The following is a 25,917-nucleotide window of genomic DNA, read 5'->3' as shown; positions in this document are numbered from 1 at the left end:
GGTATTTGTTGACTTTTCAGGTGCATTGGTGGAAGTCTATTGAACATAAACCTTAAGCTGATACCGTGGATTCACTGTTCTCTAACAACGGGTCAGATTCAGTGGAGAAGCTACACAGTGTATTACTATCTAAATATTTTTGAATTTCCCCCATTGGGGAATGAATAAAGTATTTTTCTATTTCTATTCTATTCTATCACATCTATATCTACAACAGAGCCATCAAGGTTCTGTGTCATCAGCAGTGCTATTTAGTTTACATACAGATGACTGCAGAAGTATAGACCTCAATATGGCCCTTCTAAAATACTTAAGAGAGGCTCCTGAGTGGCACAGATGCTTCGAGGCTTCGCTGGCTGAAAAGCTATCACCTCAATCCGAAGGCATCCAAAACAAAAGGAATGGTTATTGACTTCCTGCGTGACTTAACACCCCCATCAAATTCGACCACAGATAGGAAGATCATGAAACAGAGATAAGTGTAAATACTTCAGAACTATAACATGGGTTTTACTTGTATAGGCAGTGGCGAACAGATGCTCTGAAAAGACCAAAAGGAGCTCGTTTTGAGAAAATGCAGGTGTCTATTTTTACAAACGTCTGTGCCACAGTCCTGTTCTACTGGGTTAATGTCAAGGTTCGACATCACAGCCTGGTTTGGATCTGTGTCTGAGCCATAAACAGAACTGTTAGTGGAAAACCCATCAGCCAAGATCTGCCCAACCTCATGGTGATTTACATAAAATGGGTCTTTGGAAAATCTGAACAATGCTTGCAGACTCAAACCACAGGCTGCACACTGAGAATAACCATTGCCAGAAGGACATGATTTAACAACAATTCCAACATAAGACTACACTTTTTTTTTTGTGTATAATAGTCTTGGATTGGATCATAAAGAAGTCATATATTCTTTCAGTCATTTTGCCAAATGACAGAGCAAAAAGTTGTAAAAGCTTGTTATCCAACTCAAGTAGAAGGGAAATTGGTGCTAGATATGGACCAGCACCTGCAACATCAATGTATTATTTTTTTGGTCGATTTACCATGGTTATATTTGTGTGCGTCTATGTCAAAAACAGACTTGTACCAAACAAAACAAAAGGGCTGTCACTCAAATTAAGCTCTTTCTCTGAGCCATTCAGCCCACAGTTCTCATTCTGTAAATATCTATAATTCTGTCACTACTTTTTCACACTGTCTTTCGTGCAATATTTCTCCAGAGCATTTCAAAGATGCCAGCTTTCTCCTAATTATGCCACCACCAGTTTGTAGGCTGAGGTGGAGAGAGTCCTGTTCTTGTCTCCTGTGTTGTTCTCGCATTTCGTTGCTCATGTGATGCCACCTGTCACCAGACTTTAACTGCCAAAAAAAAGGCTTTAGCATGCACTGCAAAGGAGAATGCAAAGGTACGTCATGCCGTGCTGCATGCTGGGACGGGAGCACCATCTTGTAAGATTTGCTCTCCCGTTACCTCTGCCTATTGCTAGGTTAGCTTTTGCTTTGTTTGGCTAAAACAGACAGACAAAGGAGAGGGAGAAGGGAAGAGATGGAGAAAGAAAAAAGGAGAGAGAACGTGGACCTTATTGGTAGGAACCGAAAGGTGCAGTTAAACACAAGATCTGCTAATTTGTAAGCTGGTAGTGTGCCAAAATCTGATTCCCAGTTTTTTTTAAGTAGACAAATGATAGTAACATAGATTCATATGCTGTGAGATTTATAAGTCACTCTATCAATAATAAAGATGTTGTTTAATCATGAAACTCATTAGAAACATTTTTACTTGTAGTGGGTACATATGTTTAACATTAGGTTATGAAGAGTAGAAATGGATTAAGATGTGATTTCAAAGGTTGATCCTACTATGCTAAATATAAATGCTATATATATACATTATATATATATTTTTTTTTTATTCATTCAAGCTTTATTCTAAATAAAAGGTCACAGCCCTATCCTTAATGCATTCAATTTCATATGAACATGACGTACTATGTAATAAATCTAAACTTGTGGAATTAAAAGGATTCTCTTCATTCACGGCGCCTCTGCAGCCACTTCTTTAGCAACAAGCTACTGAAAGGAATGTTGCTTTGGATAGCCATCAAGCTGCCTCATCTTAGTAGATTATTTTTGTCATCTTAAAAACTTAATTCAAATTTTGGAGGTGCTTTGGCATCATGACTATCAGTTAAAGATGATTTCAGTTTTATCTTTTTGAGTTATCAAATAGAACAGCCTAGCTAACTGCTGGGGCTCCAGAGAGGGATGTGGCTCAGCTAGACAGTGCATTTTTTCGAAATGGGCTAAACCAAGAAAATGAGCAGGTAATTAATTAAGGTTGATGTTTTCCCCAAGTTTGATTTTTTTTTTTTTCCTAGCCTAACTAGAAAAAGAGCAATACAAATCTGACAATATTGTTTTTGCCTGGATGTCTTGGTACCTGCTTTGTGTTCTACTGTCACGAACTACACCGTAAAAAAACAGCACTCCAAGCTTGTCATTTTGAGGCTGATGAAGCATAGTTTACTTCAGGAATAAAAGAGCTACATTATAACCACTTGTGCCCCTGCATCTATCTGTCAGAAAGATTCTCATCACAAGACTTTCAAACCAATGAGCTCATATGAACAAGACACACTGCATCGATATGCGCTGTTAAGCCTGTAGAGCTCTGTTGAAAAGATTTGGTGCAGTCATAGATACTCATCTGTATCAAAAATTACTACTATAACTAAAAGGAGAGGCCACAAAAGTAGAGTAACAATGCCAAATGTGTGCCCCGGATAGCTTCAATACAATGTTTTAGTTTCGGATTTTAGAATTTTCCCACACAAGATAAGAATGCCCCAGCACAAAGCTGACAATATTTTTCATTAACCTGAAGAAAAAGACAAAAAGTGCAGAGGTCATTATAAATGGAAAAGGGAGAGAAAAAATTGCTTTGAGGATGTGATTAGAATATAAGGAACTGAGGTGAAAGCATGGCAACTTAGCAATGTGGCACGTCTCGTGAAAGCATTTAAATGATAAATCTCTGAGGGGTAAACATCCATTCACCCTTTGTATTTCTTTCTTTGTCTTGTCTGTTCAGGATAAGGGCCTGACAGGACAGCCCTTGTTTTCTAGGTCAGCTCTTCCTGCATGGCAGATCATCAAGGCCACCCACGTACCTGGTGCGCTACACTGGGGATATGATGTCTTGAGAAGCCTTGTTCTTCAGCATATTCAGACAGACAAGGACTTTGTGTTCTGTCAGTATGAAAACGTCAAAAGGGACCTGGGATCTGTTTTGGGCTGTTGTCCCTTCACAGGCACTGGCTTCCTTATAGTGATATGGTGTTACACACTGACAGAGCGAGGTTCAGGATAAAAACACATCGGTTCATCAATACATTTGGAGATGTTGGTTTGCTGTTAATATCACAGGTTGCGTAGAGCAGCGTCATCGGCCTCATACATCATACAGTTTTTCCAACTTGAGCCGTGCAAATTAGCGAGGATAGCCCATTCAAATATTGAGTCAAGCTGAAAGAGTAGACACACACTCCACCTAAATGCAGGTGAATCTTCTGAATGTCATGTTTACCTCAGGGGACCAATTCAATGTCAAGTACATGGAAGACAACCTCATACAAAGAAGATGCCTCATTAGGCTACCTTTGCTTTAGCAAAAAGAAATGTGTTCAAATTTCCAACCCCCCCCCCACTAACCCGTGCAGGTAAGTCAATTAACTGTAGCCTCTGAATTCCTAATGTCTCCGTGGGAAAAGCCTGTGAGCTTTATTGCTATTTCACAGGGTATTAGAAGTAACTTTACTATTCAATTAAACATATCTCTGTAATGTTTATGTCATATTTCAATTTCATATGTAAATGCACTCTAAATTAGATTAAAATGTTCTACACACGCTCTTGACCTGTGAGCAGAGGGAAGAACTTAGAAGACAAACTACACCCCAGCTTAGGGGATTTAGCATCACAGGACAAAAGAGTAACAAATGACCACACACCCTCACACTTGCTCAGGGCAATTTAGAATCACCAAATCCCCAGACATACATGTTTTTGGACTGTGTGAGGAAGTGCCCGGAGATAACTCAAACATACATGGGGGAAAATATGCACACTTGACACAGAAAGGAGTACAAGTACGAAGTACGAACAGGGAAATTTCTCGCATTGAGGTGCCCTTCCAAACCACCACAGTAGCATGAAGCCCCAACATTTGTCCGAACAAAATTTATTTTAGGAACCAAACACGAGTGAAATCATTTCAACATCTTATAAAACTCTGCTTCGAGAAGAACAAACAGGGTCCGTTAGTTTTATCATTCTATTATTTCTTTTAGCTGAGCAGCCACTGTAACTTTATGCTCTTTTCATGGCAGCTATGAGTAGCAAAACCTACTTCCTCAAAACTGGAGAGCACCTGTTTTTTTGCCCTGCGCCAGATGATGGAAATATGCTTCTTTTCTGCTACATATTTATAGGTTTGTTTTCGGCCTATTTGACAGGTACAGAATATCCTCACAGATAAGTTGTGAGAAATATAGTCATTTGCTTTCTTCTCTAACATGAGAAGATTGATACTACTTTATTGGCTGTTATTGTTTAGGTAAGAAGGCACAGCCAGGTGACTGTTAGCTTAGCAAAAAGTCTGGGACTCTGGAAGCAGAGGGAAACAGCTAACCTGGTGAAATCCAAAGCTACGAGACTTGCGTAACTAAAATAGATCTCAGCTAAGGAATGATTGAGCCTGTGCGGTTTTAGCAAGGATCAACACAATATTATTAACCTTTAACTCTTTTCAGTCTAAATGATTTGCTTTTTATGTCGAAGCTAAAATAAGCAAACAGACCTCCTGCTGCAACATTTACTTTTAAAGATAGTGATTATAAAATGACAAGATTCTTGGTTTCCAACAGTATGAATGAATAGATACTTAATTTCTAACTTCAATGGCTCTCAGCAAGGCACTAGCCTACCCATGAGTAATCGTAAACCCTGCGATTACCGCTCAACCTGCTCCATCACCTAAGCCACAGTGAACAGCCTGCCCAAATAAATAGATGTCGACAAGCCAGTCAGCAACTGAGCTTGCAAGTTGCAAGTAAACCCCATATCTAAGGGATTACTGACGGACTACAATGCAACAGTCAATTAAGCAGATGCTAAACAACAGATTTGGCTTTTTCATGGAGCCAGCCACAAAACTGCAATGGAGAAACAAAATCAGAGAGGAAAATCCTGAATGTGGATGAATGAAAGTAAAGCATTGAACAATTAGTTTTTTTTTAAATGCAACAAACAGCAGGGAATCTGACAACAATTATCATTTATTCAGCATATCGCTGCATGAGCACTAATTGACTGTAAAACTGAAAAAAACTCCTAAATAAAAACATACATGAAGCACTTTATTGGGAATCTACTAGCAGCTGTGAATTAAACAAGATAAGTACAAAAGAATCATTAGGAAAGTATAGAAACTGGCTATTCTCACCACAGTGCCCTTTGAGATTATAAGGACCCCCTTTAGTCTCTAGAAGTAGAAAGCTTGAACATTATCTCTGACTAAAATAACTAAAGTATGACATTATAAAATAAATGAGGAAAATATTACAAATCCCCATGAACCCAAGGACCTTAGTCTGAAGGATTTACTCTGATAACATAGTGCTTATACTCAGAGAACAATAGAGCTAGAAGAAGAAAAGCAAGACAAGACAAATGAACAATAAAGAGCGAAACAGGGAGGATTGAATTAACAGCGTATGGAGAGATGGTTGGAATTGTGTGTCTGTGAGAGAAGGCGTGGGAGGTGGTGTCTCCGTTTGTCTTCGTGTTTATGTTTGTTGTTATTTACAGTAGCATTAACAATTTGACCTGGTTTCTTTCTTTATATTATTTGAGATTCAAGCCCTGTGGGGTCTGAGACTCCATTGTTTCTACTCAGGTTTGTTATTCTTACGCTTCTCTTTGTGCTGTTTCCCAATATACACCAGAGGGCCTGGAGATTTGTATATAACTACATATCTAATGATGTTCAGATCCTTTTTTGACAAAAGCTACTCCTGTTTGCCAAAAATGGTGCTAAAGATCAGCCATAAACAATCACTACTAAACTTATAAGTGTTTAACATCTAAATGTCTTTGGACATTTTCTAATAAAGCTGCTTCAACACACTGCCGTCCAAACTTAAGATTAAGCAGGCGTCTTTCAAAAACAATTTACACTTTTTTTGGTACTGTAGTGCAAATTTCAGTGTTGTTTTTGAAATTGTAACAAAGAGAAAGTGAAAGATCGCACATTCTTTTTATACATACAAAATATATATCTGCATACGAAAAGTTGCACATAAATGATATAAAGGTTCATCAATTTACCTGGTTTCCCCAAACCCTCCACATATTTGCTCTTATGATAATACAAAGATTCTGATATGAGCCGGATTCCTAATTTTCCAAATTGTCCACTAATGTGAAAAAACATTATACGCTTGCTTTAGGTAGCTATTACTTGTTTTGCAGAAGATTTGATGTGCCATAGTAAACTATAAACTCACACAAATGACCAGTGTCTTGCAAAATATGATCTAGAAGATATCCCAGATATTCCCAGAGATCAAATTTATTCCTGAAGAAGACATACTCTCCATTTTCCATCCATTTTGTGGATGTCCACCGCAGTCATTGTTTTTTTGCCTTCGAGAAGTATATGGTTCCGTTATAATTACCTCTTTCATTGAATTATAATCATGAGTAAAGTAGCCTATACCACCAGCTGGTGGTGATACTAGGCAGTATAGATTATGTTATTCAAACCGGTCAATGGAAACACATCTAATTCACATCTTTTTTTCACCCTAATTTCAAAAGATGGCTTCAGATTTGGCACAGTGGCGAAAGGAAATCTTGGTATTTTGCTGAAAATGTCTTTCTCATTTCACACTGAGGCCCGTTGTTGAAGCGCAGCGCTTAGCTGCTCCATCCAACTCCCCGTCCTTCGTCCTAATGCGGACTTTGTTGCTTCTTAAATAAAAGCCTTGAGAATGATGTTTGCTCTGATGTGGAAATATCATACTTCTCTTGTTTAAGGGGCAGTTCTATTTTACAAGACACTGTTATGAGCCAATTTGAGGGCTGTGAATAAATAACTTATATAAACGTTAGAGACCTCGTTGGACTACTCCTATTGTATTGGGTCGATTTTTTTTCTGTTAACAATGCTGTCTTTGCACATTTGATAATCCTATGCATCAACATTGGACTCACCTCATGTGACTGAGTAAGCTGAAGATTCTACATACAATTTTGCAAGATGAGGATGGCAAAAACATAATAGAAAACATTGCAAAATGTGAAGAAAAACACTTCTCGTCATCTACTACATAGCACAAGATACTTTATGAGACCACATCAAAAAGACGATTTGAGAGATAAACAGTAGTTAAGATATGAGGGATTATGAATAAATATAAGCAGAGCACTTGAGTCTATGTTGGTAGATGTGCATGAGAATAAAGTAATGCAAAATACAAGCCCTCTGTGTCCTAAATGTACATTTTCACTCAGACCTGACTGTCTCCCTGTCTTGTTTCTGCTCGTTCTGTTGTGTGTAAATGAGGGTGTTAAGCTCTGTGAAGCCTCAAACTGAGAATAAGGAACTGTCTGTGCACTGCCCAAAACACATCGGATCTCATTCCCGACAGTTGAAAAATGTCCTGAGGCTCCTTTTAAAAATCACGCTGATGAATCGGGCTCCGGCTGACTTCATCCATCATCATTTGTGTGTGTAAGCCAAACTTAATGAAACTAAAACACAGCAGACCATCAGTTACACAAAACAACACCTCAGGATGGATACACATTTAGACAGCCTGTGCGTGGTTGTTTACCGATGTGCACACGTGGACACATGATGCAAATGAACACACAGTCAAGCACCAAACAGACACACACACACACACACACACACACACTCACACAGATACTTAGCACATTGATTGAGCTCCCTGTTAGCCATTTTCTCCAGTAGCTGTATAGGCAGAGTGAAGGGTTACAGCTAGCAGTCTGTCCTCACCAAACCACTGCCATCCATCTACAGGTTAATGAGGCTCAACCAGCTTTTTTAAACCTTTACTGTGCTTAGCATCAGTGTAGTTAAAATCACATAAAGTAATTAGAAAAAGTCCTGAATGTTAACATGTTAAAATGAACTATACTGCGTGTTCAAAATGTTCACGATATTTAAAAGTCTTTTTAGGTACTCAAGCATGGTAGACTAAGTGTGGTTAATATAGATTGAGGGTCACGAACCTGGAATGAGTCAAACCTTGACATCATCAGGGCTGTTAGCTTGTTACACCGGCCTCTGTCACACAGTGGCGTCTGCAGTCTTTCTTTGATTGCTCTGAAACATGTTTGTGAGCTTTTCAAGAGCTCTTTTGTCAGAGGCTGAAAACCTTAAAGATTGGATGTCGTGCTTTTTGCATTTTCCCCTTTCATTCTGCGTGTTCAGTTTTTAGTGCATATAAATGGTCTGCAGAGTGTTTCTCTCCCACAGAAGACAGTCAGTACGTTTACATGCACAGTTAAATTCAACTATGGTTAAAGCTTGCCAAGGCCATTTAAAATGACTATTTGTCCTGGTATACAAGCATGGTAGGGGACTTGATTTATTAGCTCAAGTATGTTCAAGTCTGCCAGACAAACACAAACAACTAACAAACAAATTAGATGGAAGCCACTTCATACCATGTCGAGTGGTGAATCAGACAGTGCTGCGGGCTTGAATTTTTTCCCCCCTCTAAATGAGATGCGTGCTGTCCTTTTTGGTTTTTCTTTTACCAGCTTCTTCTGTTACCTTTGGGCCAAAGCCTTGGACGGGAAATGTGAAGCATGCTTAGAGCACCTCGTTCAGTTGGAGTCCAATTAAACATTTACATGGTGGAGTACTTGAATTGAAATCAGTGAATAAATGAGAGTGCATGAGAAACTGGCTTATGATCATTTCAGCTGGACTAAAACATTTACATACATTTTAAAAGTCTGCTCACCATATAACATATTTGCCTAACGCTTACCTGGTGACCAAACAGTTCCCCTGAACTCTTCTATATTTTTGACCAGTCGGCTAACCTATGTCAGCAGGAGGCTTGGTCATAGACAAGACACGACATACAAGAACGTGTTTCAGACAAAAGGTGACAAAAGGAGGTGCAGCATTGTTCAGTAACAGAAAACCTGTACGCATCTATTTCTTTATGGTATGTCTACCTCTATACTGGACCCTCAAACAGAACCTCAAAATGAGCATAACTTGGTCTGTTTAAAGGATTAATAGGTATGCCCTGAACAAGTAATGCAGCTGCCATTAAAATTTTAACCCTGCATGCATATCTGTAATAGGAAACTTGGTTTTCACATTTATGATATACAGCCATACTTTCTTCTGCTTTTTTTTAGCTGTAGCCTCCGTTAAATAAGGCTTTACACATACTACAATACACAAGTAAATGTCCCTGTACAGTCATCATAGAGGTAAACAAAAGAAATGTACCATTAAATGAAATGATCACAAAGCTTGCATTCATGAATTTGAATTGTTAACATAGCACCTTGTCTGGTGATGTCCTCTTTCACAGCTGTAAAATCAAGTTAAAATATGTTCCGGGACAAAAGGATTCTTCTTTTCACCGGAGCCAGTGCGATGACGTTTTTTTTATAAAACAGATGTCTGTTGTTTGTTTTTGTTTTTGTTTTTTTTATAAATAATGCATATATTTGTCTGAACATAGCATTATACCCCCACAACCAACACATCTGTCCTTTATTAACTCGTAACACTCAATGGTTTCATTTGTACCATGATAGTGCATTGCTCTGTGGACTGAAGGAATATATTCACCTCACTTAAGCTGTTCACATAACTGACTGAACTGACTCAAATCCTTTTTTGTTTGTTTTTGTTTTCTTTTGTCTCTTATACGTGCCTCAGGATATTTTTCATGCTGTCTAGACAAAAAGAAATCTGATCATCAGTTCTGGATTTCAAATCCGACTTTTCGGTATTTGGTCCTTGATGGGATATTGGTCTGATGCACTGCTAACAATAGCTGCTAACGCAGCAAAAAGCTAGCTGTCCGCAAACGGTCATGCGTATGGTCACAGCGTCACAGTGCCATACGCATTTGGATTGATAAATAGATTCCCCTTCTGTTCATTTATACTGGGACAAGAACCGTGACGGGATTCTAAATGTAGATCAACTCAACCCTGCTTAATGGAAAAGGTTATGTGAACAGCACAACTTCCAAAAGTTGTGCTGGCTGACCTGACTTGAGCTAGAACAATATGTCAGAGTGACACAATGCACCCCAGTGTGTGGCCACAGATTAGACAAATACACACTTCAAATCCGAAGTCACACTTTAAGAATGGCTCCATTGTAACGTACTCGGTTTGACAGAAATGTTCAAATTCGGAAAAAGCTGAAGCCTGTGCACACAACAAATGCAGCCATGTCTGGCATATAGACAAAATTACCTTTAATACCTGTTCATTTGCTGGATAAGCAGGGGAATTGTTTTAGTGGGGTGTGTGGTCATGCTTAGAGGTATAAACTGGTTGTGGAGCAAGAATGAATTCATAGCATGTTTACTGGTGCTAGTGTCAAAGCAAATCATCTGCAGCAGATGTTTCTCATCGTCTGCTGTATGATGTCTCAGAGTGTCAAGAGTACAAAACAAATGAGTTTTCCATTTCTTTTCAAGGGCACATACAGCACCTTCAGAGCCATTCCACTGAGAAGGCAATGTTACAGGGCAACGCTGAAAGCGAATGCTAATGACGCGCACAGACACCTCTATGAACCCAGCATGGGAGTCTGCCAAGGACTCCTACAACAGCCTGGGAACCACTATGGTTTGTGTACACACATAAAACATGGCACATATATTCCACTAAACATACCACTAAAGCGCAGGAAGCTACGAGAGATCAAGATACAGGAGCTCACACATTTGCACAGAAAATGGATCTCTGTCCTGCTGGCTTTCAGATGGACAAATTGTCTGTCTGCAGATAATGGAGCCTCAGAAGTGAGGATGAGGAGCGGGCTGGAAACTCATCTATTAAAAAGAAATAAAAGAAAGAGAGAGAGAGAAAGGTGCATAAAAAAAAGGAAAAAGCCTGAATGAAACTGGAGAGTGTAAAGAAGACATCTCAACAGAGTAATAGAGATAGGAGAGACTGAGACAGAGAGGGGCCATGTTAATTAGAGGAGTAGGTTGATAACAAATGTGTTAGCGGCCCTCTGAAGGAAGGCGGGGGAGGCGAGGAGGGGAAGGGTGAGAGAGATAGGAAAAGGTTAACAGAAAGAGGAAAGAGAGGAGACTCGGAGGAAAAAGGCCGAGAGACACAGGATGATTATGAATTAGTTGATAAAAAGCTAATAAATGTCCTGGAGGGAAGCAGGAGTGACAGAGGACGCAGAGGCGCAATCAAGGGGAAAATGAGGACTGGGATTCCTTTTGATAATAAACCCCGAATAAAAAGTTATCACCTCACTTATTTATTAAGTTAGATGGGTACGCACGTCACTCGTGATGCCGTGAGGTCAAAGCTGTGCACTACTGCTGCACTGTATGATCCATCCATGGGAAAGACGATGTTGGGATTCAAGAACACATTTAAACAAGAGACGCATGCAGAGCACGATCTAAATCTAAATATTTATCTTTCTGTTCATTCCCAAGTGCCAAACCTTTTAACTACTAATCCCTCTGGCGCTTCCCTTTTCTGATAGCCCAAGGGACGCACAGACATGCGCACGAAGGAAGCTGAGTCCACTCCCTTAAGGGGGAAATAAGAACCACTGAAATGTCTTCATTTCAGTGCCGAGTTATCGTCTTTTGTTCAATGTAGTGGGGGGGGCAATCATGTAGTTAATGCACACAGAATTATCTTCACTACATAATGATATTGTAAGAGTCTGTAAGTCGTTTTTTTTTCCCCCATCTTTAGAATTTCCTGCCAATATTCCGATCTCTGCGCTGCACTATCCAGAGATTATCTGTTCATTTTTAAAGGGTTTGCATACAGCCGTGCGGCCCATCCTTATTGCAGGTCACGTCTTTTCTTAAGGTTAAACCAATGAGAGACTTCAAAAACACAACTTCCTCAGCTTAACAGAGGTTTGCCTGAAGAGTCTCGCCTGCAAGAAATCAAGTCTTTCCAGCAGTGAATAAAACAACTAAAACAGAGCTGAAGTGAGTGGACGAGAAAAGTAGAAAAGGCTTCTTTTTTTTTTTCCAAATGCAAAGTCACTGCAGGTATTTAAGGTCTTTCAGAATGATCTGCTCAATCAACAGCCAGTGCAGTGATGCACTGTTTCAACAGTCCAATCTGCTTTCAAATATAAACAATCAAAATGGTGCAGAAAGATATCGCTTTATGGTGTCAAAGACCCAGCAATTTCATTTCCCAAAAAAGCTGGAGTCGTTATTTGACAAAAGCATCATCAGGCAAAGTGTTAGCAAATGTCTTTCATGCAGAAACTGCAGACTAATTACAATCAAACACACCGACGCTCATCTTTTAGCCCTCTCCGTGTTTCTCTGGCTCTCGCCGCCTCTTTCTACCTGCTGTAAATAATGTAATTTGTCACAGACAGGCCTCCGTGTAGGAGATGACCTTTCGAAACCTCACACTAAATTGGACCCAGCTAGCAAAGCTACGTCATTTGCCCTCTCCCTCTCTGTCTTGCTCTCACCTCCTCAGTGTCTCCGTGCTTGCAGATCCGTTTTTATTACTTCAGTTTAATTCAAAATTCAGTGTTTAATCTACTGTCGAGCAAGGCTAACTAGCCCTTTCCGTGAGTCTCTCTGTCTCTCAAATGTGCCACAGTCACACACATAAAAGCTAATCATAAAGCCCTGCTGGGAGTAATTCATATGGGCTTTTGATTGTCTAATGTGACTAAAGTATGAAAAGAAGGAATGTTCCGTAATTTTTCTCTAATAAGTCTCTGCTTCATTTAAATTATTATTATTTTGTATATTTTATTATACATATATAACAGATCAACTAAAGAAACATCCTTAAGCAACCTTCCCTTTGGGAATCTTTCTGTGTGACTAAACAGGAAAATTATGTATAGTTCTCACTATGTCAGAAAATCATACTCATGCTAGTGTAATCCCTATATAATAATAATATCTAATTGAAGAAACCTTGGTATTCAAAACCTTGTGAGTGGACTGTTGACATGATAACGTTTTCAGAAATGACGTCCAAGGTAGTTCATTTCTCAGTCGATGACGACCTAGAATTAATCTTTTCTCTTATTCTAAAAAATGCTGACTTTTTCTAAAGTCTCATGTCGCATGTCCTACTCTATGTTAGCTGCTTTCTAGCCACAGTTGGATGCTCCAGTCTCGTTGTTGGTCATAATAGGTTTAGACGCCGATCGTTAAGAGCTAGAATAGATCCTATGCTTCCCAGTCTAGCACACAAACCGACTCATCACTTCACAGTCAAACATTTCATGCGCACTACTTCAAACACTGAAGTCACAAGCCAACAAATTCTACTCCAGGGCAGAAGTATTTCCCCGGTAGCTGTGGAACGGTTTTGCAAGATTTCTCTGCAGGACCAGGTGGAGAAGTCGGGTAAATCTGTATTTTGGAATTTTGTTGACTGAAAAGCATTCGGAGAAGTTTCAATGTTAACAATAATCAGCCAATTTATGATCCAGCATGTGTAAATTTTACATGAACTGCATAATGCAAATCCCTCCTGTTGGTAGAACATCAAATACTTCAGACATGCGTAATCGATCTGGAGAAACACGCAGGGCGGTTTTCTCTCCGCTATCCACAAAGATGAATAATAAAATACTTCCTGCAGGTGCACAGCCAGTATAAGTTTGACAGAAGTAGATTTTTGCCAGAAACATCAATCGCATCTTGTTGTTTTGACATTAATCATGAACAAAATGAACCCCCTCAAACGTTAGAGTTAACTAAGACTTCTTATTAACAGACAGCCTGAGAGTTTTCCAACACATCTGCAAAGGGCTAGTATTATGTCGGCTCTCTGCCACCTTCAAATTCTCACACAGACACACAAAGTAGGTATCAGCAGTATGACAAGTGCCAACGACAGCAGAGAGGACAGAACTCCCCGAGCACTGGGTTCAAGGCAGGCTGTGCACGCGCGCATGCGTGTGTCTATGGAATAGAAGGAAACAGAGAGAATGTGTGTGCGTGTGTTATCATTCCTCAGCACCATGCTCCTCTTGGCAGATGGCTCTGCCAACCTCGAGACCTGGGGTGTGTATGCATGTGTGTGTGAGCGTGTGTGTATTGTCTCGGTATCTTGGGGGCACGAGGGCAGAAGCTACCTGGTGTTGTCTGCCAAGTCTCTTGCTCTCTTGTGCTCTCTCCTTCTCTAAGCCGTCCAACACGCACACACACACACACACACACACACAGACACACACACACACACACACACACACACATGCACACACACACACACACACACACACTTGCTGATTTGCTTTGCCCAGTCACGACTTCCACTGCGGACGGGATTGAAGTAAAAAAAAAAAAAGGTACACAATTTAAAACTCCGTCTGAAAGGTGCCATGATGATGGTGATGATAGTGATTATAATTGCTCCTTTCATCAGGATGATCAAATTGATCACTTAGTAGCATTATTAGTAGTAGCTGCCGTATTAGAAGTAATTGCACTAAATGCGCACATCTTCCAACAGAGATACGATGAGCCTCCGGTTGTCACAAACTCACAGTTATATTTGGTCTTTCTAGAAACTCAAGCCACAATGAAATAATATTTTTTTGTGCGTTTGCTTTCATGACACACCATTGTACTGTACCGTTTACATTAGTGTTAGCACAGCAAATACTCCTTCATTTACTAATCCAACTAACTCCTAATGAAAATTTCACAACAAATTAGGGAGGAAAACACTTGAGCAACTAATTCTTAATTAGTTTTTAACAACAAATTAGGGAATGTAATTTCAGGCAAGCTCTCCATTAAGTAACATGACCCATGCTTAATTCAGCTCAATGGCAAGTGAATGAATATCACATATTAACTTAAGGAAATAATTTACTAATTAAATAAAGTCCATGCGGAATGAGCAAACACGTAAAATTATATGATACATTTGCATCCCGATAGTTATCTGATGGAAATGACTAATTGTGGTCATTTTCACAGCAACGTCTCCTTTGTGCTCTCTGATAAAGAAAACTACACCAAGATGAATCTTTGGAAAGCACGTGAAAAGCAATAACGACGCAGACAAATACAAGTAGAAAAAGGGTGTGAACTGTTCTGAAGACAGTGACACTGCCAATAAGAAGAGCAGATGATAGAAGCTTGGTAATCTCATCACAAGGATCAGTTTCACTGCATACGGTTATGCTCAGCTTTATCGTCATATTATTGGCAGCAGGACTCTTAGTACCATCTATTGGTAGGGAGGATTTCATTTTTTTTGCAGCATTAAGAGAAAGGCAGTATATGGAGTGAGCTGCCTCAGCTACATGTGAACACCTTCTTCTGTAATAAATAAACTGCAGCTTAGAGAGAGACAGCACACTGTAAGCACTTCAGCTGCACTCATGAGGGACGTTTTACAGCACCTCATTGAGCCTCTGAGTGCCTATTATATCTTATCATCAGATGTTTGCCGTGTGTGGATTCAAATAGTTTGTGTTATTTCATTTCCATTATCTGTGTCACATTTATTAACTTTAATTGAAGATCAATTTAGTTCACATTCCTCTTCCTTTTTATGATAAATTATGAAACGGGTGTAGGGCTCCCAATAGAGATTCCATAGTTTTAGCTCACAACCCGCTGTTAATTTGATTAACTTAACTGTGCAATATATACGACCTTAGAAAAACACTGGCGTGCTGCAACTGAGCAACTTGTGGGGCGAAATTCAACATAGTCTTTGTGTGGGAGCGTTTTTTGAGCTAAAGACTGCTTAGCTCATTGGAAGAAAATTCACTCCGAATTATGTTGGAACAACTCACATGCACAAGTCGCTGGACCGACTGCCACAACACAGAATAGAGGAACTTGGATTAGCTTTAACATACAGAATTCATTTCTGCTGTAATATTGTTCAAAATCCTAAAAAAAAAAAAAAAAAAAGTATATTTAACCTCTAAAAGTTTTGATACAAATGTTTATTCTTGGTGAATGAAAATTATACAATATATATATATAATGTATAGGTATTTGTGCTCTTTCCTGGTTGTTGTTTCCTTTTGGCTTATTTCCCATGATATTATCAAACTTACTAAAGAAAGTGCATGTGTAGTAAAAGTTTTGAAATTCAGCCAATAGTCTGCCATAATTCAAGATGAAAAAGAAAGCGATGCCAAAGTTTCACTGATATAGATAAGTGTTCTGCTGAGGCTTTCCATGTCTCATCCAGATGGTTACTCTTAATTTTCTTACAAGACACAGAGGAAACGGAGCAGATGGCTGAGCTCTTTATAAGAAGCTTGTGCAAACCCTAAAATAAAATGTATAGTCCAATTCTTACCAGCAATCCAGGTTGCTGGATTTAAACACTAATAAGATTAGCTGCTGAGCTGTTTTTGGACTAGTTTTGTGATATGATAATGATTGAAGATAATGATAAGTAGCTGTTAAATAATAAATTGAAAATCTTTAAACGCTATCATTCTTAAGATTCATACGACAATGAAAAGTTTTACATATATATATATATATATATATATATATATATATATATATATATGCATATGTACAACACATTTAATAGACAAAGGCTACTTAAAGTGCTTTACATTTAGTAATTGAGACATTTTATTAGCCGTTCCACAACTGACCACACTCTTATTTTAGATGGGTTTTTTTTCATGTAACTGAATTACAGTATCTCTAAAGACTGAAATGATTGAAATGACTGAAAGGTAACTGTCAGTAACAAGGGTGAATAAAATATGAGAAGACAAAGCACTAAATCCTTACTGAATATCAAAGCAAACTCCTTGCTGTTTATGTTCTGGCCTTGTGTTGGAGCCTCTAAGCCTCAAATAAAAAAGCAGTTTCAGTTGGTTTGGAGAGTCTTTCTCATTACTGCCTTGGTAAAAATGTATAAACAACTAGAAAGACACATCTGTATCATATTACATTCCTTGAAGCGTAGGGAAAAAAAAGTAAATGGATCCCTGACAAGTCCTCACGATGCCTCTTTGGCTCAGAGCTCAGTGGATTCTTCTGGAATACATCAAATCCACACGAACGCTCCACTTCTTTGAAATCTTGAAACATCGTTTTTAAAGATGCCCCAATCAATATATTTATTTGATCAAAAATGAATTCAAACGATTGTGTGTAATTTGAGAATAATGCAAATAATGTCAGTCTTGGGACATCTATCAGCCTCCCGCACAGCTCCCATCAGCTCCGTGGGACCTTTGAGCTCATTGTTTTGTTTTTAAAGCCCGTGGACTGGTTTCCCCCCCTCACTGCTGTGATCCTATCCAGCCTCACGGAAATAAATAAAATAGTCACAAAACATAAAAATTTGAGCTGATTGACACAAAATCAGTCTCCAAAATCAGCAGGACCTTCAAACTATCCAGTAGGATGTTTGTGTGTTCGAAATATGTTTTGTTTTGCTGAGGGGGTGGAACTCCGCAGCCAGTAATCAGGGAAATAATATTTTGATGTGATACAGTATTAAGGTGTCTGTTGTAACACAAGACATAATGTTTTCCTCACCCTAACAAAGTAGTTTGTGGTGTGCAAAACAGCAACAAAACAAAGGCTAAAAGTTCGATGAAACAGTGACTGAAGCCTAAAAAATGAAGACTCCGCCCCCCGACCCCTGCGACCTCCAGTTATGGTCTTTTTGGGACTTTTTTTTAACGAAAAGCAGTGCACGTATGTGGAGTTATTTTCGTGTCATGAAAAAAAACTCCCAAAATTGTGGACATGAATCAATCGATCGAAAAACTAGACTGGATTTTTTCGGATCAACTCCACTGGTATAGAGGAAAAGCAACTATTTCTTTACAACATAGACGCCATGCAGACTGGATCGCTTTTAGGGCTCGAATACGGCGATGCTCCACTGTGCCAGTGCTGATGATGTTAAATGACAGCTGAGATGCACTCAGATTAAATTTGTTTAAAAGAATGACGGTATGTTGGTGTGTCAAACAGAGAACTATTGACTTTGTCACTTTCATGCTGAAAAGATTTGTGTTGAAACACGAAACAATCTATCAGTACTTCATTTAAGAAACTCTGATGAGCATGAACTTATTTTGCCCTTTCTGATATTTTTGTTTTCCAGTAATCATCGGGATTTGACTTGTGACTTGGATGAAATCGGCAAACCGAAGTTGTGGTGGGCTTCGGAAATCGTTGATGTGCATTTTTCAACAATCGTTCATTTTTTAAAAATCTGGAACACTTTATTCATATAAACAACTGATATCGCAGTAATTGCTAAGAATAATCCTTCGCAGCTGAACGCGTATGATCAGAACTTTAAAGTAAAGCTAAACTAATGCAGCACTTTTTCCAGCACCATGGACAGTGGGGGTTTCCTCCCAGATGGACTCCAGGTGAGCTGACTTGCTTTACCAGCTTCTTCACACCTGCTGACAGAGCTGGCACTTTTCAGCTCCGTGGGATAATTGTACCACCAGCATGAGATAAAATGGATTTCTTTTTTTCTTCCCAGAAAGATGCCTCCCTTTCTCCGGTGTTAGCTGCTGTCTCTTTCAGAGCATTTGCTTTCGAATCCTTGGCAGTTTGGGATGAAATGCAGCTTCCTCTCGCATTCGCCCATGATGTTGGTGTGAAGTATCATCAGCTAGAGCCGGTTTGGCAAGCTGAGGCCGATCACACAGCGAGGAGAGAAATTTTCAGAGAGATGAATGATTTTTTGGGCTTATTGAGCTCGCACGTGCGACTGAGCTGATTGAGAGGTGGGAGGAGTGACGGGCAGATTGAATATTGGACTGTGAGAATGAACACTGAATGAATTGACTCTGTCACTGCTTTTCCCCACAGATTCCATCTTCTCCTCTTGTGTGTTTTACGCCACACTGGTTTGAAAGCAGCATGTCACTGACTTTGAACACTCGCTATCCAGGACTTCCATCCTAAAGCAGCACTCAAAGAAAAATCACACAAACAGTTGAAAGATCGTTAGATCTCGTGATTAAAAAGAAAAAGAAATAGTAATCAGAGTGTCTTCCTGCAGATGTGAACTTTCAGCCTTCAAAACACGCAGCTGGAATCTTATCATTCCATGCTGATGAAATGTGTAATCAATTCTCTAATTAACTACTTAAATGGTTCAACCAATCACTATCAGCATCAATTAACATTCAAAGCGATCTCCCTCAGATTCCACTGCCGTGATTAGCCAGCTACATGATGGGCAATTACAGTGAGGAGCACGCAATGTTCACTCCAAGGCCTATTACAATCATACAAAGCCTTCAGATCTACGAGCGGGAGAATGAAACAAGAGGCGAGATGGGAGAAGGAGGAGGGAGAAAGAGCAACAAAGAGGAGAGGAGATGAAAGGGTATTTCTTCAGGAGGAGGAGGAGGAGACCTACAGTGTTCGTTCGGATTTCACAAAGGCGTGGGGAGCTTCAATAATGTTTTCTCTCTTTCTGTGTCCCCCCACCCTTCAAGGGGAAATCTACTGTCAAACACCAGCCGCACATCAATGCCGAGTGACAGACTTTTAACACAAATCTGAGCAATTTCTGTGGCTTCTGTTGAGGGTGTGTGTTGTCTTTTTACGCCCGCAGAATGCACTGTGAAATTTTTAGAAAATAGACCCATTTGAAATGGCTTTCCCTTCATTCTGGTTTTAATCTTCCAGCGGCAGTATTTTCCTTCTTGTAATCTTAGACAGTTGAGTCCATTTGAACATTTATTAGAACCGAGTCACTAGCTACATCAAAGCCGAGCTTGTCGAGCTGTTGGTTCAAGTCACTTGTTAAGAGTAGACTTTTTATTACTTAAAGTATTTGGCTGCTGAGCCTAAAAGCAATTGTACTTGTTCCAAATTCGGAACAAACCAGTTTTCCTCTGTCATCTCCCTCTGGCGAGATCCTATATTTCTAACAATCTCTCTTCAAGAAATCTATATTTCACCAAGGATAGACTGCATAAACGGCAGTAACCGTGATCCATTTTGGATGTGTTCATGGTGTTAGCACGTGAAAAATGAGAGAGTTAATGCTTATCAGATTGTCTTAAAAAGTCTCAAACATCTTGTTAGGATTGGGGTCCCGGATGAAACACACTGACCCCCTTATTCAAATTCACTATCACAACTTAAGCTTGTCATTTTTGGACTGATTTGTTTTTTTAAGTCCTTTAATCTCAATGTCAATTCACAATTTTTTAATTTTCAAAATCAGGAACACCTAAGAGCATACTGACGGGATGCAATTGTTCGTCCTGATTCCGAAAAATGAGTTGGCCTATTTTCTGGTCAGTCGACTGCTCGCGTAAAATCTGCGCAATTTGGTGACAATATCTAATAAGATACCTGGCAAAGCATGGACTAAGTGTCTTGCTTGCACCATTCCAACACTGCTTTGTCTGATCTCGAAAGCCAAGCTAAATGACTCCAACTTTAGGAAATTCAACTTCAATTTCTATCGGCCTAATAATGATACTTCTGGAATACTGATATCCTCTCTCTTCTGATTGGATTATTCGATAACAGCTGTCATAGCAGAGCTCGAACATGACAGCAGTTGCAGTAGTTGTAGTAGGCTAGTTGTGGTCGAGCTTTGACAAAACTTAGCTGTGTGAAAAGCTGTTCTGTTAGTTTTACCAATACATAGCCCATAGTTCTTGTGGTGCTATTACTTGTAGACTACCCTGTGGTTTCAATAGAGGTAGAAGTAGTTGCAGTGATAGTTTGGCTGGTAGTTGTAGTAGTGGTAACAGCCAGTGGTAGCAGAAGTACTACAGTTAGAAGAAATGTAGCGTACGATGGGATCCCGCCCCCCCAACGCAAAATATCACCTCCCGCTCATAAATCAAACAAAAGAAACTGTCGTAACGTTGATGTATTTTTATGATCATTAAAATGAACTCAGCTAATGAGTGGATCAGTGGTTAATACCAGGGGAACGACAGGAAAAACTGGATAAACAGACCTTGTTTCATGTTCCCAGAGGGTAAATATGATATTATACACACACACACACACACACATTATTTGTTATTATTAGAAGAAGGCGTGCCGCCTTCTACCAATATATAGCCCATTTTGTAGAAGAAAGCGTGCCGCCTTCTTCTACAAATCCTTATCTGATTGCATCATTCAGACAATCAACCTAGCAGCATCCTCCTGTGTTGTTCTGCTTTCTAATTTGATGTTTCCCATTCATTTCTTTATTCTCTTCTTTGGAATACAGCCTGCTTCAGTGTGAATCCATTTCCCCATCCGGACCACCTGACAGCTCTGCAGTGATGGAGTGGTGGCACTGGGAGGGTTACATGTGTAGACACCCCGAGCTTGTTGTTGAGCCCTAAGCAGCTCCTCTCCACCAGCGGGAGGTTAAGTATCTTGCTCCGAGGCCCTTCCATGGTGGCTGCTGAGGGACATCAGTGTGTGTCACTTTCCCTGCTCAGACTCTCCCTGCTGGGACATGGATTCCAAACAGCAACATGGTTGCCAAGTTATTGTGTTCCCACTGAACTGGAGAGGCTGGCTGCTTTATACTGCACCGCCTACAGTCCTTATTATCCTAAAACTGTGAGAAAAATGAATATGAGCAGCACATAAGAGAACAACTGATCATGTCTTAATTTCAACTGACATTTTTAATTTTTTTTTTAATCCCGAAAGGCCTCCTGAGGATTTCTCAACTTGAACATATATCACATTCATACTTATGCTGGGGTCAGAACTGACCCAAGAAGCATTTGGATGGCTGTGGTGCACTTTCAAAACACTTCTCTGTAATAATGTAAAATTAGAAAGAAAAAAAAATCCCCTTTTTTTTTTTTGTCTTCCAAACATTACATTCATACATTTCATATACGGGAGCAGCTTAGGCTCAACAGGTAGAGTTTTTAATCAGGAGTGGTAAAACGTGAGATAATGAGTAGCCAGCAGGCTGTTGTTTGTTAACATTGTGCTTTTTTTTTGGGGGGGGGGGTTGTTATTTTACACCCAGACTTGAACTTTGACTCTAACTCTAAACATTTCCCCTGTCATTCAACACTAAAATGGTTTTCAAAGCTTGACCAACAGTAGAGTTGTAGAGTATATTAGATATCGTCACAACAGCTGACACTTGGTATATTCAGCACCAGCCGAAGAATTGGACACAACCACCCACTCATTTTATATAAGCAGATGAAAGTTGATGTGGACTATGCAGAAATCTAATTTGCGGGGAAGACTTGCACAGAATCTTGATGCTTGAACTTTTCTCAACTTTCGTCCGCGAGCTAAGCTAACAGAGCAAAGCATCGGGCCCAGAATTCAATTCGGCAAGGCAAGACGTCGCCATATTTCAAAATAAATGTGAGGCAAGACTGCTGATGCCTGAAACGGATATGTGTTAATCTGCCCTTAGTTGTAGACCATTAAGATTTAACCTCAGCGTTGTACATTCTACTGGAGCCCGGGGAAGTGTTCTTTTGTTTTTGTTTCATAGCAGTTAGCAAACCTCTTGGTCCATCACGGCCACCTTGTGGTAGCAGTGCATTGCTACCAGATACCATAAAGACAAGAGTCACATAATATATTTCTTTTTATCTAACAGCTCTTCAAACTTAAAACAAATTGCCTATCCGTACAGCAAAGACACCGCTTGCCTGTGCCACCGTCTGCTCGGCTGTGATGAGCTCCGTGCTGCGCAGTATTGAACACAATGGAGCCGGAGTCGCTCTGCTCAACACAACTATGATGATGACATTTCCAAAAAAATCTAAAGCGTGTTTTTCTGCTTTATGTCTTGTTAAACAATAACAAAAAAAAAAATAAAACATTTTTTTAAATGACACACACTGATACAGATATATATCTAATAGGCTAATGCTGGCTGATAGCACTGGTTGATATATAGTATTTAAGGCCTTGCTCCAGTGTTATATACAGTGTTAGGATGAGGAAAAAATGCAATGCAAGTCAACATTGTTGCCTCAACAGGAAGCCTTCAAATACATTCTGACAAGATGTTTTGTATCTTCAAGCTCTCCTTCTATTGCTCTTGGCAAACCCAGTCTGTGCAAATGAGTGCAAATCATGCAGAGAAACTGAGTTATGTTTAACTTCTTGGCAAATCTCGCCTCTTTGCTGCCTTTTAAACCTCCAGCATGAGTGTTAAAAGCCTTAAGGAGCACTTCTCTCCGCGAGGGTCTTTGTTCTCATGTCCTGTGCTGCACAGAAAATGACTCCAATGAAGAGAGCAGCGTAATGCGATGCAACGCTGTGTGGTGTGGAACAGTTATTTTTCTGATGATATTCTGAGTTATGCTGCTATGATGTACAAAAGGCCCGCACAAACGCTTATTTCTGACCCACTTCAATTTGTTTTGGGTGGACAAAATGAAGAATGGCAACCGGTCCAGACAACATTTTCAACATCTTTACTCCCGAGGCTGATAAATAAAAAACTGCAATCAAAACCAACCAAATAAGTCAAGTGTCACCCTGGCACTTTTATCAGCTGATATCCATTTGCCAAAATAGATGCTGATTCTCTGCTATGTGGCTCAGGATGAATCAACAAAAAAAAAGGCACTTTTGAGGACCAGATGACAGCAGAATGAGGCTTGACTTTGCATCGCAATGCAGCTCAGTCACATAACATAATTAATAAAGTGCACGATGATACCGAGGCCAATCTAATTTAAGCACTTGATAACCTTTAAGCAACACATGGGCAGGCGTTCAGATTCCATTGAAATCCCATAAATCATCACAACCCAACTTCACTATATAATGCCTAATGTGTGTGTGTGTGTGTGTGTGTGTGTGTGTGAATCCCGTCACATCACAACACCTGTGGGGCTCAACCTAAACTCTGCTCGCCCTCACATTTTACGGGAGGTTCAGATTTTAGGGTCTGCACTGTAATAAACAGCGAACTGCCAAACTTGTGGAGAGGATGCACTTCGTTCGCATCGTCTGACGTCTCGCAGCTCACCCTGTCACCGCTCTGTCACATTTCCCGGAGCGGGCTCACATTCACGTCCCACATTCCTTAATGTCACGATGAGACGGTAAAAGCCGGCGTCGTGCAAGTGCGCGTTAGTTTGCGCGCGCGCGCGTGTGAGTGTGTGTGTGTGTGCGGAGGCTACGTGTGCATGCCGCCCGGTTCGTCTCCAGCAACGACGGCAGCTGTACGGTGACAAAGAAAGACGGTTTGCACGATTCCTCCCGGAGTCACTTTCACTGCTTCTTCTTTAACAGATAACAAAAAAAAAAATGTGCGTGTGAGGGGGGGGGGGCTGTTTATGGCCCTCAAAATAGATTGGATGCCATTCCACGCAGCCCTCCTCATTAAACGTGCACATGCATGACAATAAAAACAGAAGATGATAATAAAAAAACAGCGTGCGCAGGACTTACCAGGGCTGCTCAAGCTCCCAGTCCCTGAAAAAGTCGAATTCAAAGAGGTCCATTGCCGCTTCGGCTGGTGGTGTTTGGTGGTTAAAATCCCAAGCTGGTGCTACGTGGTTCTACATGGGCTACTGATACTGAGGGCGCGCGCGCCGGTGCGCGTGTGTGTAAGTGTGTGAGAGTAGAGACAAGCTGCTGCCGCTGCCAGGAAGCTGCTACGTGGTCGAAGCAAGCTGACAGCCAGGCAGAGGTGGAGGGAGGGAGAACACAGACACACACTCAGAGAGAGAGAGAGACGGTAACTCATGCTGAGATGTTCACTGGAAAAAAAAAAATGTTGCTTCATAACAAGGAGGGATTTTCATTTTTCAGAGATATCACAAAAATTAAACTCCCACCTACATCCTTCAAAAAGTGCCTTTTCGTGTGAAGCAGGGGCATCTGGGTAACACCTACACGGACACCTTGTAGGAAGGTATAATGTCTGTGTGCACGATGTTATCTCATCAGGTTCATCCTGCTCTGGCAAGACACCAGAAAGGACACGTGCTAGGAGTTCATTTCTGATTCGAATCTTCTGGATGTCTTTCCCAGTAGATCTCACCTTCTCATACCCGGATAAAAAACTGGGTACAAGGGTACAAAGGGTGTTTAGTGTGAAAAAAGTGGAAGAATCCGCTTTTATGATCTGCCCTGTGTAACTGGAGTGTGCAGTAGAGCTCATTTGAATTACTGATTCATTAATCAGTGACAGAAATTAGATTATCTTCAGAAGTAAATGCACTTCAGCTGGTTTTACTTTCTGTATTATTTTTTCTTGTGAGAAAAAAACACAAAAGTATATTATAGTGTTTGGATATTGGATTAACACCCCCCCCCCCCCCCCAATCTATTTTGATGGTTGTTGTGGTGTGAGGAGCAGATCTATATAGGGAGTATAGGGAATTACTCACTGAGTCTGGTCCTTTATTTATTTATTTATTTATTTTTTCGTTAGCACAACTTTCTTGTGTTTACCTTGAATAGGGATGGCTCAGGTAATCCTGAAACATCCCATAGTTAAGCTGCTATAGGCCTAGACTGCTGGGAGGCCTCATCTGTCACACCTTTCCTCACTTTACTCTCTTTATGTATATGTGATATTATTGTGGTCATTAACTCGTGTTTCCCTGTTCCAACAGATATCCTTTGAATGGTGTTACAGTGCCGCCGCAGCCGCGGCCCCCTTCCCCCCCTCCCCCCCTTTCTGTCTTCTCAA

At 40.2% G+C, this 25,917-nt stretch overlaps 1 protein-coding gene across 2 annotated transcripts in view; it reads right to left on the bottom strand.

The window, feature by feature from the left end:
• Positions 1–24,866, bottom strand: part of aff2 (AF4/FMR2 family, member 2) — a 202,730-nt gene extending 177,864 nt beyond the window's left edge. For both annotated transcript variants that reach the window (XM_075480879.1, XM_075480880.1), the window contains exon 1: positions 24,669–24,866. In XM_075480879.1, the coding sequence (XP_075336994.1) occupies positions 24,669–24,721 (53 nt within the window). In that variant the 5' untranslated portion in view covers positions 24,722–24,866. The remainder of the gene's footprint in view (positions 1–24,668) is intronic.
• Between the last annotated feature and the right edge of the window lie 1,051 nt (positions 24,867–25,917).

This window comes from Odontesthes bonariensis, chromosome 13 (assembly GCF_027942865.1).
Source record: "Odontesthes bonariensis isolate fOdoBon6 chromosome 13, fOdoBon6.hap1, whole genome shotgun sequence".
NCBI classification, from domain to species: domain Eukaryota; kingdom Metazoa; phylum Chordata; class Actinopteri; order Atheriniformes; family Atherinopsidae; genus Odontesthes; species Odontesthes bonariensis.
Note: the sequence above shows the minus strand (reverse complement) of the source record. Positions and strands in the feature narration are given on the sequence as shown.